Genomic DNA, 17119 nt, shown 5'->3' on the forward strand with positions numbered 1-17119 from the left:
AACAGTGGGCTTAAGTGTAACAGCTGTTCTTTTATTCTTCAGAATTTCAGGTCACCAATATACAGACATTATTTGCTTAAGAAAATTTTAATTGTCATGTGTAGTTTGGTTTAAGTTTATACCACACTGTTGTTGCAGTATCTAGATACATTTTCTGCAAGTGTTTAGGATTATATGTTTCACTTTCCCATTTAATTTTACTATTCATGGTAATACATGGAATTCACTGTTTTTCTTCTTACATCCAAAAAAGCGTATTATACCCCACAGACACCATGTACAATAATATTTCTATAATTTTAAACAGAAATCTGAAGTTTGTTTGCATTAAAAGCTAATAAAAATATAGCATACAGACTGATGATACATTTATTCTTACATATAAGATGTTTTGTGCAAAGTACTTAATCATGAACACTAAAATAAAGGATTGGAATGTTTTTTATTAATGATACAGATAAATAAAAATGGAAATACAAATGGTCATCATACAGAATGTGACTATAGTTTTGACAGTTTTAAGTGGTTTTGGAGCATGAGCTGTATTGTACTGTGTTTTTACACAGTATTACAGTAGATTTTACACGCGTATTACAGTAGATTACAGGCCAAACCTGAAGATATTCTGTGAGGTTCTAAGGAAATAATGCAATCATAAAACTGCTACCTTGGGTTAAAGGATGGTATGAGAACAAGGTCAAAATTGAAGTCTATTGTTCTTGAAAATACTAAATTCCAAATGCATTGTCTTTTGCTTAATTAAAACCAGATGAGGTTATACTAAGGACAGCTTAGTTCAGAAGAGCTTTTACATATCTGCCAAAGTTAAATCTCAATGTTCATCATCTGAGAATATTTAGACTTTATTGTCTCCATCCTGAAGGAATTTATAAGTATAGCTTGCAAAATCTAATGTAGCTGAGAAACCAAGAGCTCCCAGGTTGTGATTATGTTGCATTCTTAGTTTTCTTCTTTATTTGTAAACTTAGGTTTTGGAAATCCTGCAGTTAAAATATAGGAGACACCCTGAAGCAGGGTAAAAGCATCAGGTTTATCATGGCTTATCCTGTCAGTATTCAACTATAGCCTAAGTATTTGTGACATGTGGTGGGCATTAAAGCAAAGTAGCTTAAAACAATGCTTTTTTTTTTTCTTTTTAAAAACAAAAAAATAGGTTAATGAGGAAGATTTACTGATTTTTTTTAGCATTACTTGCAGTTAATACAAGAGGAGTCCAGGGAGGGATGTTAATTTACGGCTTTTCCTATTCAGTGTGCTTGATATCGTGGTTTTAATCATAGGGGTGTATTTTACTCCAGTATAGCTCTGGAGGGGAGGTACATGTGTGTAATCTCAAAATGTCTGCCATACATTAACTGTACAATTTATAATTTAACACATATATTCACTTCATGGATTAAAAAAATCAATTTTTGCCCATAAAACAGGATTGGACTAGTAATCTCACACATTACCTGTGTGTAAAAAAAAATTAAATGCTAGTTTCAAAGCAAATACACCTTCTTGAAGTTGTCATGGTGATAATAGTCATAAAACTAACAAAGATCCCATGGTCCTTCCAGGAAAAAAAAGAAATTAAGATTAACCATGAACTATTTTTAGAGCATGCTGTTGAAAGTCTTAAAAAGTAGAACAGAATCTTTGGTAATAAGAATCTGAAAGTGAATTAGACTTTTGAAATGAAGAATTGGCATTTTTCCTTGCTCAGTCACTGTTGTAGAAAACCTAGTTGTTGATATAGAAAGCAACAGAGATGACCTGTGAAAGTAAAAGCATCTTGTGGCATTTAAACTGATTGATATGTCTATTTCATCTTTTGCAGACATTGATGAATGTTCAGTGAATGGGCTGCTGTGTGATAATGGACGCTGTCGAAACACCCCTGGAAGTTACAGCTGCACTTGTCCGAAGGGTTATGTGTTCAGCACGGAAACAGATACATGTGAAGGTGAAAAATATGCAAGTTCTGTTAATTTCAATGCTTATTATTTAACATTAAAACCAAATGATCACAAAAGATTCAGAAGAATCCAGATGAATACCAGAGGAAGCAGCAGAACTAAGATATTGCATAAATCATTGCATTCCTTTTGTAGTTTATTTGTAGTATTTTTTAGGTTTTTGGGGTCTTGCCATTTAATTTCTTTCAAAGAAATCAGTTAATTTTTTATAAAAATATTTTCCTTTCATTAGGTAAAACATTTTAAAGCTGAAATATAGGGCATATAAGCTTTCTTTTGATCATAGAGCAGGGACACATTGTCTGTCATTTAGGGAAATGCATCTATTTTGATCACAGACTCTCTACTCTCTTCATTCTGGGGTGGTAGTTAATTCCTCATTGAAATCTGGTATTTGTTATGCTTTATGTGACATTAGATTTCCAAAATCTGGACATTAGTGCTAGGTGACATTAAAACTGACCTTTAGTTTTACAGTAAAACCAAAATTTCTTTCCTATAATAATAATAATGAACATGGATTTTAGATCAATGAAAATGTAACATAACAGAAACTAATGAGAAGTTTTCATTATAAAAAAACTCAGCAAGAGTTGATGAAAGGCCATCAATTTCAGAGTGTAACACTGACAAAAATGTAGATGACTGAGATGCAAGAATGCAAACAAGCTATCCAAAATAATTGAAATAAAATATATCTAAATTTTCAACTACAAACCAGAATATTTTTATTGGTAATAATAAAGGTAATATTATGATAAAGACTTAAAATAAAATTTGACAACAGCAACAATAACAAGGTGTTTTTGGGTGGTTGCATTGCACCACCTCAGCCTTCTGGACATTCTTGTCATCACTACAGTGTGTTTTCTCTTATAGTTGGAGTAGTTTGGAGATCATGATATAATGAATCAAAACTGGGAGCCTCTTAGTATTTTTGTGAAGGAGGGTGTAAGTGAAATATAGCATGAGGAAGAGTTATTCTGGAGTGGAAACGAATTTGCCAGTTCATTTGAATAAATAGTTCACTGAGGAGAGGGTGACTTCTACAGATAACATTGCTAGCAGATATTTACTGCAAAACCATAGTATCAAAAAGAATGGTTACACTTAAGATAAAGTAGAATTTATAGGAATACTAGCAGAAATCCAAATGGCAGGCATGTCCACTTTTAATGGCACCATAGTGCATTTTTCTAAGGAATGAGACCATTTATGGTTTTGTCTAAGGAAACTAGGTGCATTCTCCAGATTACTACTTTATAATTCTAAAAATGTGAATAAGAAACCAAGAGGTTTTTTTTCAAACTCACACGTTATAGTGTCTCTGACAGTCATCTAGTAATATGGGAAGTGGGATACTTCACAACTCGACCCCATCTGAACATGATGTAGAAGATGCACACACTCTTTATTTTAGCACACTGTCATGTAAATTAAAATCTGTTATATTATGAAGGAGTAATTACTGAGATGGTTGTTCAGACTCATTAAGACTGTTAGGGTTTCTATTTGTTGGGTTGATGAGATTTTAGTTAATTGATTTAATCTCATTTTTTAAACTTTTTTTTTTTTTTAGCTTTTCATAAAAGAACATGCATTTCTATATGTTTGTAATATTTTTCTGTGGCTTCTGCAGAGACTAATGAAATAGTGTTACGTGATATTCCAAAAGATTGTCAAAAGGGAGAGATTTGTCCCTGTCTCATTTTCCATTTATATCAGATTTAACCTCTTAAATTGAAAAGGAGGAAATTTTGCTGTCTTTGTAGAATAACAGTGGCTCTGATTTTTTCCCTGTAATTCATAATCCTTTCTGTCTGCAAAACTCTGAGCAATGAGCTTCTGATTAAGCCTGAACGCTACAGTAATATTAAAAATAACTAAACATTTCATAATGGAAGAAAAAATATCCTGTCTTCTCATTTGGGAGAAAAAAACCCCAAAACCAGATGATCATTACCTACAACTTCAGATTTATAAAATTATTTCCTTTCTGAACACAGTTTAAAGTAATTACTCTGAAATACTTATACATATTTAAGTGGCCCTAACCTGCCCCTGCATCCTCAACATCCAAGCTGCAGTTCCAGGTCCTAGTCTTATGGATGACCACGATTGTCGGTACTGGAGCAGAGTCTGCAGTCCCACACTATGTAGCAGTCAGAGTTCCTTTCCTTTTCCATCTAAGGTACTCATAAATTATGCAAACACTAACTTAAGCATTTCTGTGTCACATTTTTAGAGGCCATTATACTCTAAAATGACTGCTGGGTTTTGGCACAGTGTTTCTGGCTGCTGTAATTTCATGGCAGTGATTCAAATACAGAGCTGAAGAACATAACATGTTTATTCATGAGTTTGCTGCGGTCTCTAAGTTTCAGATAAAGCATCCAAGAGACTAGGTCTCTGCACATATTGAGATTACTCCTGTCAAGAAAGACTTTTCCTAGATGAAAATTTGTTCACCTGGATTGTCAAACCATGATAGCAAATCAAGTAATAAATGTGCAGGAAAATTTCAGCTCTAATAGCAGCATCATCCTATGAAAGAAAAGCATGTTCACACGATCTTCAGTTAAATCTCCAGTTTCTTTCAGTTAAAATTTTCCTGTGTATCAATAAAACAACCTGCCCTATGGCCCACATTTCCCTTCTAGTCTAAAACCTTTTATGAAGTTCCCAACAAAAGTGGAAGAAAAGAAAGAGGAAGTTATAAACCAAACCAAACCAAACCAAACCCATTCTCTCCGAACTTGCATTTTAGTAGAGAGTCAAATCTCCCACCATACCGGCTGTTTCAGCTAATTGTTCCTACTATAAACTTCATAGAAACACAGAAGTACAGAAAGTGTAAGGTCGGAAGGGACCTTTAAAGGTCATCTAGTCCAACCCCCCTGCAGTAAACAGGAACCTGATCACTAGATCGGGTCGCTCAGAGCCCCATCCAGCTTGATCTCCAGCGGTGGGGCCGCTGCTACCTTTCTGGGCAACCTGTACCACCCTCATATTGAAGACCTTTTTCCTAATATCTAGCCTAAATCTCCCCTTTTTGAGTTTAAAACCATTGCCCTTGTCCTGTTCTCCATGCCCTCATGAATTGTTCTTCCCCAGCTTTCTTAGAGGCCCATTTCAGGTACCGGAAGGCTGCTATAAGGTCCCCCCAGAGCTGAACAAGCCCAACTGTCTCGGCCTGTCTTCACAGGAGAGGTGCTCCAGCCCTCTGATCATTTTTGTGGCCCTCCTCTGGATGAGCTCCAACAGATCCATGTCCTTCTTGTGTTGAGGGCTCCAAAGCTGGACACAGTATTCCAGGTGAGGTCACACCAGAGCAGAGCAGAGCAGAGGGGCAGAGTCACCTCTCTCGATCTGCTGGCCACACTTCTTTTGATGCAGCCCAGGATGCAGTTGGACTGCTGGGTTGCAGGTGCACATTGGTGGCTCATGTCCAGCTTTGTATCCCCAAGCACCACCAAGTCCTTTTTTCTCAGGGCAGCTTTCTAGCACATCTGTATAGATAATGGGGATTGTCCCAACCCAGGTGCAGGACCTTGCACTTGGCTTTGTTGAACCTCATGAGGTTCTCCAGCCTGTCCAGGACCCTCTGGATGGCATCCCGTCCTTCTGGCACAGTAACCTCACTACTCAGCTTGGTGTCATCAGCAAACTTGCTCAGGCTGCGCTCAACCTCCCTGACAACATCATTAATCAACAGCACCGGTTCCCAGTTCCTTGAGGAACACCGCTTGTCACCATCTGGACTTGGAGCCACTGGTCACCACCCTCGGGATGTGACCATCCAGCCAATTCCTTACCCACTGAACCGTCCACCCATCAAATCGGTATCTCCCCAACTTAGAGGGAAGAATGTTGTGGGGAACTGTGTCACAGGCCTTGCAGAAATCCAGATAGATGACATCTGTAGCTCTTCCCTCATCTACTGATGCAGTCACCCCATTGTAGAAAGCCACTAGATCCATCAGGCAGGACTTGCCCTAGTAAAGCCACGCTGGCTGTCTTGACTCACCACCTTGTCTTCCATGTGCCTCAGAAGAGCTTCTAGGAGGATCTGTTCCATGATCTTCCTAGGTACAGAGCTGAGGCTGACAGGTTGGTAGTTCCCAGGGTCTTCTTTGCTACCCTTTTAAAAATGGTGGTAATGTTCCCTTTCTTCCAGTCACTGGGGACTTCACCTGACAGCCATGACTTTTCAAATATCATGGAGAGTGGCTTGGCATCTACATCAGCCGATTCCTTCAGAACTCTGGGATGCATCTCATCAGGTCTCATGGACTTGTGTCCAATAGTTCAATAATTATAAAAAACTTCTTTAGCCAGGAGCTTTGTGTTGTGCTCTGAAAATGTTCTGATGTTTATAACTCACCAGCATATTTTTAGTAAATATAACTCTCATTTGTTTCTTTTTTGTTTACAGCTAAATTGAAAGTTTTTATCAGTTTGTTGTGGGGGAGTTCTGTGAAAGTTGAGATTTTTACAACTTCTGTGGTTTAGATTGTGTTTCCAGTGACATTACTAGCTAAATGTAAACCAGATGTGCTTTGAAGTTTATTTCCAGGAATGTACAGTGGACTGTTTCAATTTTTGTTTCTCTGACATTTATAACATATGCTTACTTCTCTTAAAAAAAAAAAAAAAAGTTTGAAAAGTGCCTTGATGGTGGCTTTATATTAAAAAATATAAAATGGTATTTAAATAAGTTTGGTTTCTTGCTCACTCTAGTTAAAATCACCATTTAATATTATTATATGAAGGTATGTGGAAACAATTTTTGAAGTTTGGAGTTTTGACACTGCACATATGACAGTTTTTCACTGATTCACCAGTGTACTAATGCTAAGTGCTTTCATCCTTTTTTTTTTTCTTGAATGGTGGTTATGTGGATTAGTCAATGCAATAATATAAACCCATTGCGTTGGGTTTAGATCTTGCTTCTTTGCTTTATTTCTTTCCCCCCCCCCTTTTTTTCCTACCATAGTGCATGTCAAATGCAGTAAGTTAGAAGTTTTTTCAGGGTTAGAGGCTTAGAACATAGTGACTAGCTTTAGAAAGAACCAGAAGTTAATGCTTCCAGTTATGTGTATTCTAAACCTCAGTGAAAGTTACTTTCCCTCTTTTCACTCTGTGCAAGGAAACGGGATGAGTGTCCCTTTGCCAGTGTCAGGGCAGGTGAAACGAGGAGCGTCCTGGTCTGTGATACATCTTCCCTCACCCGTAGTCTTGACAACCAACTTCTGCCTTTCTCATCGCAAAAGACAGAAAATTATTATTTGTCTGTGGGATCAGTGAGGGGCTGGCACTGGCACTTGAGAAAGGCCAAAACTGAGACTGGGAGAAAAAAGAGGAGGAACGGTGAAAGGGGGATGTCATTAACATGTTTTCTGTAATTTTCTTTATTGGGTGACTAAGATTAGATTTGAATTTGACCTTTAAACAATTCAGAAAAAACTTCTAATTAATTTCAAAGAGTATGTTGATTTGTGCGTTTAGAAACATGCAAACCTCATGACCTTTTCTCTAAAAAGCTCTTCCTCCTCCATGCTATTGCAGCCTGGAATTTCTTGAGTAGTTTTGTCACGATGGCGACTTTACTCTGAAAATGTGCTCAGATGTGGCCAAGTTGCCAGTGTCATTTTGCATGTGTTCAGTGGAGAATGTTTTTAATCTCCAAAAGCTCCAATGATTCTGTGGCACAGATTATGCCAGGTCCCTCATAGGAGCACTGAAGTTGCATCTTAGCTAAAAGCAGGGAACAGAATTTCCAACTGACAAGAAATCATATCTACATTAAAGCCAAGCTATAAATGTGGAGAATGATGAAAGATCCCTCTGACCCCCAAGTGACTAAATGTACAACATTACATTCCAAATTACTCTCTGAATCCCCACAGGTATGGTTCAGGGACTTCTGACAGAAGAAGTAGGATCTTCATGTATCTTCCATGAAATTATGCAGACTGCTATTGATTAATGCAGACTTTCACATCCAGGGGCAAGAATTTCCAATTTCTATACTTGTTCTGTAAAGAACAGTTTTATTACATGTTTTGCTATCAGGCACCATGTCCCTTTGCTCATGGACTTATAAAAGACAATGAACATTTGATGCCTTTGACAGGAGAAACTATATATATCTTAAATTTAGTTACTTTGTCCTTTTTTCTCATTTTTTAAAGCTAGCCATACTGCCAAAAACAAGATAGCAGATACAAAGGAAAAAAATGTATCTTGCAGCATTTCTGTGTAGAAAATTATTTTACATGTTATGCATGTTTAAAATTACTTCTTTGTCTCAGTCTCATCTGTTTCTAATTGTGGGAACGAGATATTTGGTTCCCCTGCAAAAACAGCAGAGATTACACTACTAGGTACTGCTAGCTGGGGAGAGTTTCGGAAGCAAGGGAGGCAGGGAGCATGCCTTGTGTAAGAACACCTTTGGTAATAAAACGTGGAAAGTGTTTACAGGGAGGAGAAGGGATGCAGAGCATGTAAATATTGGTGAGCCCTTGAGGTTGCCAGTTCAGAGGGACTTTGCTCTGTCAGAATTAACTGGCTTTCTAGATCTCCTCGATTACCACAGCACTGTACTTGCCAGCATATCATATCATGCCAGAGCCAGCCTGGCACATACACCGTGCTGCGCTCTCCATAGTAAGCAGGCTCAGGGCCTAGCCTGAGACAACATAATCAACTGTGTCTAAGCAAGCTGTTTGCAGAGAAACCTGGAAGCTCTGACTAATGCCCTGTGGGACTGCCATCCTGCAGTATCATAGAATGTGTTAGGTTGGAAGGGTATGGTTAGTTTAGCATGTCTGGCTTGATCCAGGACCAAAATTTAAAGATTAAAGTGGTCGAGTTCAGGAAGAAATAGTGGGTGTGCATCTGCAATTGTTCTTTGAAAGAATTTTCTAGTACTGTTTTAATCTTAAAACTTACTTAAAAAAAAATCAGTAAATAATATTGTCTCTATAGTTCCTATTCTTATATGTGAACATGCTTTAAAAAATCACAGGGCTAATAAATAGAAGGATTTAGGGGCTAGAGGGAAGTACCATTTACAGTACTAGAGTTTTAACTCCTGATTTTTGACTGTTTTCCAGAACTAGAGGATAACAGCCAGCATTGTAATACTTTGCTTCTGACAGAGCTTTCTCAATTCTTCCAAAGCCTCAAGGAGCCATAAATGACAGAAGCAATACAGCCTTTTTTTTTTTTTTTTTTGCTGTGTGTTGTGGATGAGAAGGCATTGCATTCTATGAAGAAAAAGACCTTTGTTTTCTCACAGGACAGATTCAATTAATTGTTGGAAATAACTATCTTTGTAGAAAACAGGCATTTAATTAACACTTTGAAAATACATGCTTCTATACACATACATACACTCTACTTGACTGTCACTGTATCTTTTGAAAGTCATGCTGAGAAGGAGGGGAGGCATATATAGCAGGCAGTCTTGGTAAGTCATGGTCCACAGCAGCATTTATATAGTAAAATATTTTCCAGAATCACTTTATAATACTAATGGTGTCTTCTGTTTCTGGATTATAGATATAAATGAATGTGAAAAAAGCCCCTGTGTCAATGGTGCCTGCAGGAACAATCTTGGATCTTTCAATTGTGAGTGTTCACCTGGCAGCAAGTTGGACTCTACAGGACTGATATGTATTGGTGTGTATTTTCCCTATTTCTTACTAATTAAAAAAATAGTGATAATACTGATTTATTAAGAAAAAAAATAATGTATTTGCATAATTTCCCGAGGATAGCAAGCAGTATGTCTAGGTCTGTAGGTAAGACCAAACAAACATGTACTAGTTTTATTGCTTTCATGGGAGCTGTCCTGGTGTTGGTCAGGATGGAGTTAAATTCATTTGTAGCAGCAGATGGAATGCTGTGTTTGAGAGTTAAAATGGGAGTAGTGCTGATAACACCCTGATGTTGTTAATTGCTGTCAGACAGTCAAGGACTTTCTCAGCTCTTCATGAGAAAGGAGGGGCGAAGCCAGGACAGGTGACCTAACTGACCAAAGAGAGTATTCCACGCCAGTTACCTCCTGCCCAGGATATCGGGGGCTGACGGGAGGAAGGCCGAGGGCGGCTCCGGGACGCGCGGTCCTTGGGGGACGGTCGGGTTCTGGAAGGGCTCTGGGCGGCACGGGCTGAGTTGTGGGTTTGGTGAGAAACTGCACTGTGTATCAACAGCTTCATATATTTTTGCTGTAAAGTCCTGTCAGCATTGTTATATTGTATCTTTCTCTTATCTTAGTAAACTATCCTTATCCCAACTCACGGGCGTCTTATTTCTTGGTTTTGGGGTTATTTGCCCCTACCTTTTCCCTTCCCTTACCTCTCATCCCCCCCCCGCCCTTTTCCCTGCTCTTTTCCTTTAAGGAGCAGGCAGCTGCGTGGATCTTGGCTCTCAGCTGAGGTGAAACCATGACAGGAGCATAACAAACTGAAAGAAACAATTCATGAGGGTGTCCAAACTATGCTAAAATTGGTAAAATACAGGTATCAATCGATTGGTGGGAGACAGTGGGGATGTCTTCTTACTAAAAGAAATTATCTTCTCCTTTGGGAGAATGAGAATATAATTAGAGCTATACGTGATTAGTTTGGTAGTTAAGAAACTGTAAAGCAGAAATGCTGACTTGGATTTTGGCCACTTTTAAATCTGACACAAGAAAAGAAGTAAACCTGGAGGAGCATATGCCCTGGAGGAGTCATAGGAGAGCACATGGCTTCTAGAATTCAGGACATTCTTCATGAACTATGAAGACTGACTTTCTAGCTATAAGAAAATGTTAATGACTTTTGCATTATAGCGTAATCTCATACTTTACCTCTTTAGTAAGAAGCTCATAAAGGTGAGACAGATTGTCAGGATCCCTGCCCCATACAGAAATGCTATTTTGGAGATTGCTTGTACAGTGAGGATACTGCCACTTCTGCTTTTTGAAATGAGCACTTAATAGATGTTTTTATGCATGTTTTACTCAAGATTTGTGGAATACCTTGCACAACAAGTAGGCTGCCATCTGTCTGTATAATTAATATATTCTTCTTCAAGTCAAAATCAAAGAGATGCAAGTAGCAGAAAGAATGCTTTGATGATGGTTGCTTTCACCAAAACAGAAGTCACAGTGATTGCCCATTGTAGATTTTGTCTAGACAAGAGAGATTATGTAAAATAAAAGAAATTAACCCATAGCCTGAAACGGATAAGGGAAGCAGCCTACAGCAGGATAAGGCAGATGCAAGTTGTGTGAGAAAAGTCACCTGCTAATTTGTATAGTTTAAATCATTTTTGATATATGAAATTGATCTTTCCATTGGCTACTAGAAATAAATAATACTGAGCTTGAAAAACTTCTAGTGAATAAAACTATGGAAGCATTTACATTTTGATATCATAAAGCAGAGGCATCAACATACGGGTGTGAAAGTTATACGTGGTGTAAAAGACCCTATGTTGCCTCTCCTCATGTTGGTCTCTGAATTTGGGACATATGATGACCAGAGGGACATACCCATCCACAACTGTCTGAGAGCTGACCCAGCTAATGACTGTCAAGGTTTCTTCTTTGGTCTTGTTATGTTTACTCACGTCTTGATGGTTAGCTAATGGCTGATCAAGATGTGGATGAGATCTCTTTTGCACTCTTCTACACCCCTCATCAGTTTGTTAGTGTGGTGTTCTGCCCCATGTGTTAAGAGACCAAGATTAAACTAAATGATACAGCCAGTTTACACTTGACTGTAAATGAAGTATGTTGCCCAGTTTCTAGGACTGATTCCAGTCATATTCTTGAGCCAATTTTTTCCCTGTTACTTTGTCCAAAGAAGGGTTATGTTCTCTGTGCTCTACATTATTTTATAACAAGGCAGTTTTGTAGAAAAGTTGAAGTTTTTCAAAGAAAACAAGCTGGAATGATTCTGTTTTTAACACATAGCTCCTAAACATGATGTATTAGTAATACTGATCAAGACCACCTAATGGATGGTCTGTTTTTTTTGTACATAAAATGTATGTAAATCTTAAAGCCAAATCCTATTCTTCTTTCATTAGTCATCTCATTAAATTCATCTGGGCTACATGCTTAGCTTTGAACTCTCTGTGTGCATATATGCACATGCCTTTAAACTCTACCCAGACTGACCTCCCAGTCTGGCTTAGATCTTTACAGACTGCTTTTGCTATCTGGTCACAAAGATCGTTGACTGCTTCAAGAGGTTTTATTTGTGTAATTTTGAGAAATTTTATGTGAGAAATTCTGAGTGTAACATTTATAGAGGTGCTGAGCAAAGGTGCTGTAGCTACAACTTTTAAAGTATGTAACTGATTTAAGATCTAACTAACATTTAAAAAAAATATTTGGGAAATTAAGAATGTAGATTTTTAAGACTTGAAGATTTGGGTACCTAAAAGAGAATTCCAGAGGATTTCAGGCAGTAGAAACAGCGATTGTGGCTGAAAATCTCCCACTCTGCACAGTTCCTGTCTAGCCTGGGCAGCAGTCAGGAGGTGCTGCCTGATGTGGCTGGGCACTTAATGGAATGGGTTTGCCCTGAGCTGGTCCAGGTTCCCTGCCTGGCACTCCAGTTTGTGAGTCAGGAGCTGTGTCTGCTGGGACTGAGCCCTCAGGAACAGAGTGGAGTATAAACTAATAGGCATGTTCAAAGCACAGCTAATGCACCAACAGAACCACACCCCTAAAAGAATATAGCACACCCATATCCCCCACAATTATTTTTTTTCTTCTTTCCTAACAACCTTTAATGTTCACTGAGGGAGAGAGACGCCAGAGCACTTGGCTTTTGTAACCCAGTGGTTCAGAAAGTCATATGGAAAGGGGAGTCCCAGGTTGTGATCTCGGCTTGTATTCTGACTTGTGTGTTTCACACTGACCAGTCATTAGAAAAAAATCAATAGATAAATCCACTGTAGTTTCTGGAGGATGTCTGCTAGCTGTGGGACCTAGACTAAAACACCTCAAGCAGTGTGCTCTATTGCTCGCTTTTAGTGATAGTGCTATTCATTTCCACCACTTCTAATCTGAAACACATACAAAGCTGCTCTGATGGAAGTTGTTCTTTTAAAAGTGCCTGCACTCTCTCCATACCCTCTACTGATGGCTTCAACATGACATGCCAGCTCTTCTTGCTGTAACAATTCCATATTGTTTTCTATTCCACTGCAGATAGCCTGAAGGGGACTTGCTGGCTTAACGTCCAAGACAATCGCTGTGAAGTCAACATCAATGGTGCTACACTGAAATCTGAATGCTGTGCTACTTTAGGAGCAGCTTGGGGCAGCCCATGTGAGCGATGTGAATTAGGTATGCTCTTCCGCATCTTTTGGGAGAAGATAGGAGGTACCACTAGATAGATTATCATTTTCTGTATAGAAAACAAACGAATAGACAACAGAAAATGACTATGAAATTACCTTGTCTCATTTAGCATCACTTGTAATCTCCACGATCAGATGTCATTTGAAGTTACCAGGATTAACATGTGAATAAGTCTTCTCTTAATTGCACATTAATTGTACATGTAAATCTTCATAAAGGTAGTGCATTGGGGTAGGGAAGTGTAGACTACAACATCAAAGTGAAATATCTAGTAAAAGTCTTCAGAGCTGTTTGTGTTGGGGTCTCTCAAAGCTTTTTCAAGCTGTTTTCAAGCACATACCTTATGTACCATTATTGATTGCAGAATAATGCTACTGTAATGCTACGTATAAAGTTTGAATAATGCCACTTGCAGCTGGGCCAGTGTCAGGGCATTTTAGCCTTTCATTTTTAATTGGAACAGTAGCTGTGGGCACATGTATCCCACATAACAAGCATGGTGCAAACAACAAACAGAGTTTGTAGCTGTGCAGTGCAGCATCAACAAAAATACCTCTTTGAACTCCAGGAAGCAGCATGATCAGGTTAGACTAGTAAAACTAATCAAAATCTAATCAATTTAGAGACCTAATGAGGCCAGACTTTGTATATTTTGCCATTTAATTTCCTATTCTCTAACTAGTTAAATTTCAGCAAGCTTTCTATCACTACATCATGCTACATTTTACATGCAAATACTAAAATAATGTCATTGGTCAGATTCTTTATTAAACTGCAGTAATAACTGCCATCACTAAAACTTTAAGCTACATCTGAATGCAGAGATTAGTATGATTAGATGCTATGCATTCTATTCTCCATTAAAGAAAGCAGATGAGAAAGTAATTTCCTCAAACATGCACTTGATTTAAGTAACATATATATTAGTACTTCCCTTGATCGAAGGTAGAGCACTCTCACCTTTTATGGTCAAATTACTAGACAATTCGAAAGACAGGCTTCTTTTATAATTATTTCCTCCTGTTCTAAAGTAGCAATACATATTTCTGTCTTTATTACAGACACAGCTTGCTCAAGAGGATTTGCCAGAGTGAAAGGTGTTACCTGTGAAGGTGAAGTTTTTGCTTCTTACTCAAGATGAAGCTTACTTCCATTGAAAATGAGATAAAAGGGGATTTATTATGTCATTGGGCTTGTCAGTCAATCATATTGACCTTAGGTGAATGCCTTTGCAAACAGTTACTGACTCTTGGGAAGTGTTGTGTTACATGTCTTTTTTGGAATATCAAAATGATACAAAGAGAATTGATAGGCTCCTTCAAAATCATTTAATCCCTTTAGGTTTTCCTTTCAGACATATCCATCATCTTGTCTTAGAGAAGAGATTGTGGCATCTTAATGTTCTATATGTTGAAGATCTTTCAAGAGTCTCTTGAGACTGACCCAGGTGCTTGTTCAGAACAGTGTTCACAGAATCAAGGAATTACAGAATCACAGAATTGTAGAATCACAGAACAGTTTGGGTTGGAAGGGACCTCAAAGATCACCTAGTTCCACCCTCACCTGCCATGGGCAGGGACACCTTCCACTTGACCAGGTTGTCCAGAGCCGCATCCCGCCTGGCCTTCAGCACTGCCAGGGAGGGGGCAGCCACAGCTTCTCCACACAACCTGTGCCAGGGCCTCACCTCCCTCAAAGTGAAGAATTTTTTCCTTATATCTAATCTACCATCTTTTAGTTTAAACCCGTTAGCCCTTATCCTATCACTACATGCCCTTGCAAACTGTCCCTGTAGAGCCCTTTTGGGTATTGTAAGGGTGCTACAGGGTCTCCCTGGAGGCTTCTTTTCTCCAGGCTGAACAAGCCCAGCTCTCTCAGCCTGTCTTCATAGGAGAGGTGCTTCATGTGTTCCTTCATGTAGGTTAAATTCTTAATAAAACTGTATCTGTTTGCATATAACAACCCTTTGTTTCCCCAACAGATGTAAATGAGTGTGATGTTTTCCCTGGGGTTTGTCCCAATGGGCGGTGCATTAACAGCAGAGGCTCATTTCACTGTGAGTGCCCTGAAGGACTGACACTGGATGGAACAGGACGAGTGTGTTTAGGTAACGCTGAACTCAATTTTTCCATCTTTTTAGCTGTGTTCAACGTTACTCTCAAAGGGAGTACTAGTGTGAAAGGATGTTTGGTTTGTTTCTGAATTTCTCCAGAAGCAGTCTAGCGTATATTTTATGCCCTTTTAGATATCAAATGCCCATGCCAGTTCAGTGAAGAGCTGTTAATCTCTTAAGCAATATGAATACTTGTGTTAAGACTTATTTCACCAACAATGCAGTTGAGAGGTTTCACTAGAGTGTCGTATTTGCTCTGACTCCTATTCACAAACAGAAGTGTCTGACTGGGTGGTAGCTGGATTGATAAGCAGCGAGCTGGTCCTCCAGCAGCTTGTGATGCAGTGTGAACCGTGCTCTCCTCTGTCGCTGTCTAGTCACTCTGTGAAACTCAGACACCACCATGTAGCGGGAAGAAGCTGGTGCAAATTGTTCTGTCTGAGGGTAATCAAATTGAGTGTGGATAGAAATAACACTTCATCTTTGTCATAAAAATTTACTGACAAAACATGATATCCATGAATGCATGCCTTTCTCTAGGAAAGACTTCAGGTGTAAAAAATACTAAAGCCCTGTGTAAGTTCAAGAAAACAAGTATCCTTTAACAAGTGTAGTTAGTGTTACTGATCTCCATCAGTGGTCAGAGATGAAAAAAGATAAAGTCAGGGGAATTGGATGTTTAGAAGAGATTCTTGAATTCATATTATTTTTTCTACCCATTTCTAAGTAATGTACAAATATGACTACTGACAACATTGTTTTAAGAAAACAGTATAGCAGAACAAAAAAAAAAACCCAAACCATCAGCCCTTGCTTCATGTTAAGAATTTTCCTACTCTAACCTTAATTTTTCAGTTTCAACAGTGTTCTCTATCCTCAAACAGATTTAAATTTAAGCAAACTTTTTTGCTTTAATTGCACTGTGCCTTACTGATAGCTAATACAAACAATTACCAGGTTGTGGAGTGTTTTAATGTGATTGTAATTCTAAAGGTATTTTTTAAATAATCAGGATTTTGAAATGAAGCAGATGGGTACAATCAGTATGTCTCAGAATAAAGAAACAATTCAAACTCAAGTCTGCTTGGAACACGCGTATCTGTTACGTTTGTGCATATCATATGCAGTTTTGTGTATTAGGTTTTACTGGATATTCCATACATACACCCAACTCCTCTAAACTTAGTAATTCTGTTCCCAGTCACTGCCATCTGTGGCCATCAACCTTGTGTTATTTCTTAATGAGAAATTTAATAAGGAAGGTATGAATTTAATTGTGGTTGATGGATAAAATGAAAAGTTGAAATAAAGGACCCACTTTCAAGCAAGACGCAGGAATCTTTTACCCTCAAAGCCATGTACCCTTTTCTTATTTTAATGGAAAAATGGCCTTTACAAGGTATGTGCCCTCTCCTGTGCTACACAGGCACTATACCCTATTCCATGCATTTCCTACAGAATCCACCCCGGTGATTTCAGTGCAAACAAGTATTTATTAGCACTATGTTTGCTGAATCTCTGGAAATGAAAATTAATCTTGTGTCAATGTGGAATAGTTTACAGGAAACCACAAGTATTCTTTGAACAGTTTCCGTATCTTGTTTCTAAATTGTTTAACTTTGGATGTGGGTAAATTTATGTTATAAATCTGCA

The 17119-nt window shown here is 38.3% G+C and overlaps 1 protein-coding gene across 1 annotated transcript in view; it reads left to right on the top strand.

Annotated features, from left to right (window-relative positions):
- FBN2 (fibrillin 2) overlaps positions 1 to 17119 on the top strand; it is a gene marked incomplete at both ends in the record, with an annotated part of 154740 nt that overhangs the window by 79723 nt on the left and 57898 nt on the right. The window contains 5 exons of the mRNA XM_084277967.1: positions 1844 to 1969; positions 9549 to 9668; positions 13201 to 13338; positions 14415 to 14465; positions 15335 to 15460. Coding sequence (XP_084134093.1) covers positions 1844 to 1969; positions 9549 to 9668; positions 13201 to 13338; positions 14415 to 14465; positions 15335 to 15460 — 561 coding nt within the window. The remainder of the gene's footprint in view (positions 1 to 1843; positions 1970 to 9548; positions 9669 to 13200; positions 13339 to 14414; positions 14466 to 15334; positions 15461 to 17119) is intronic.

Source organism: Gallinula chloropus, assembly GCF_964237585.1.
Source record: "Gallinula chloropus genome assembly, chromosome: Z".
In the NCBI taxonomy this organism is placed as follows: Eukaryota; Metazoa; Chordata; class Aves; order Gruiformes; family Rallidae; genus Gallinula; species Gallinula chloropus.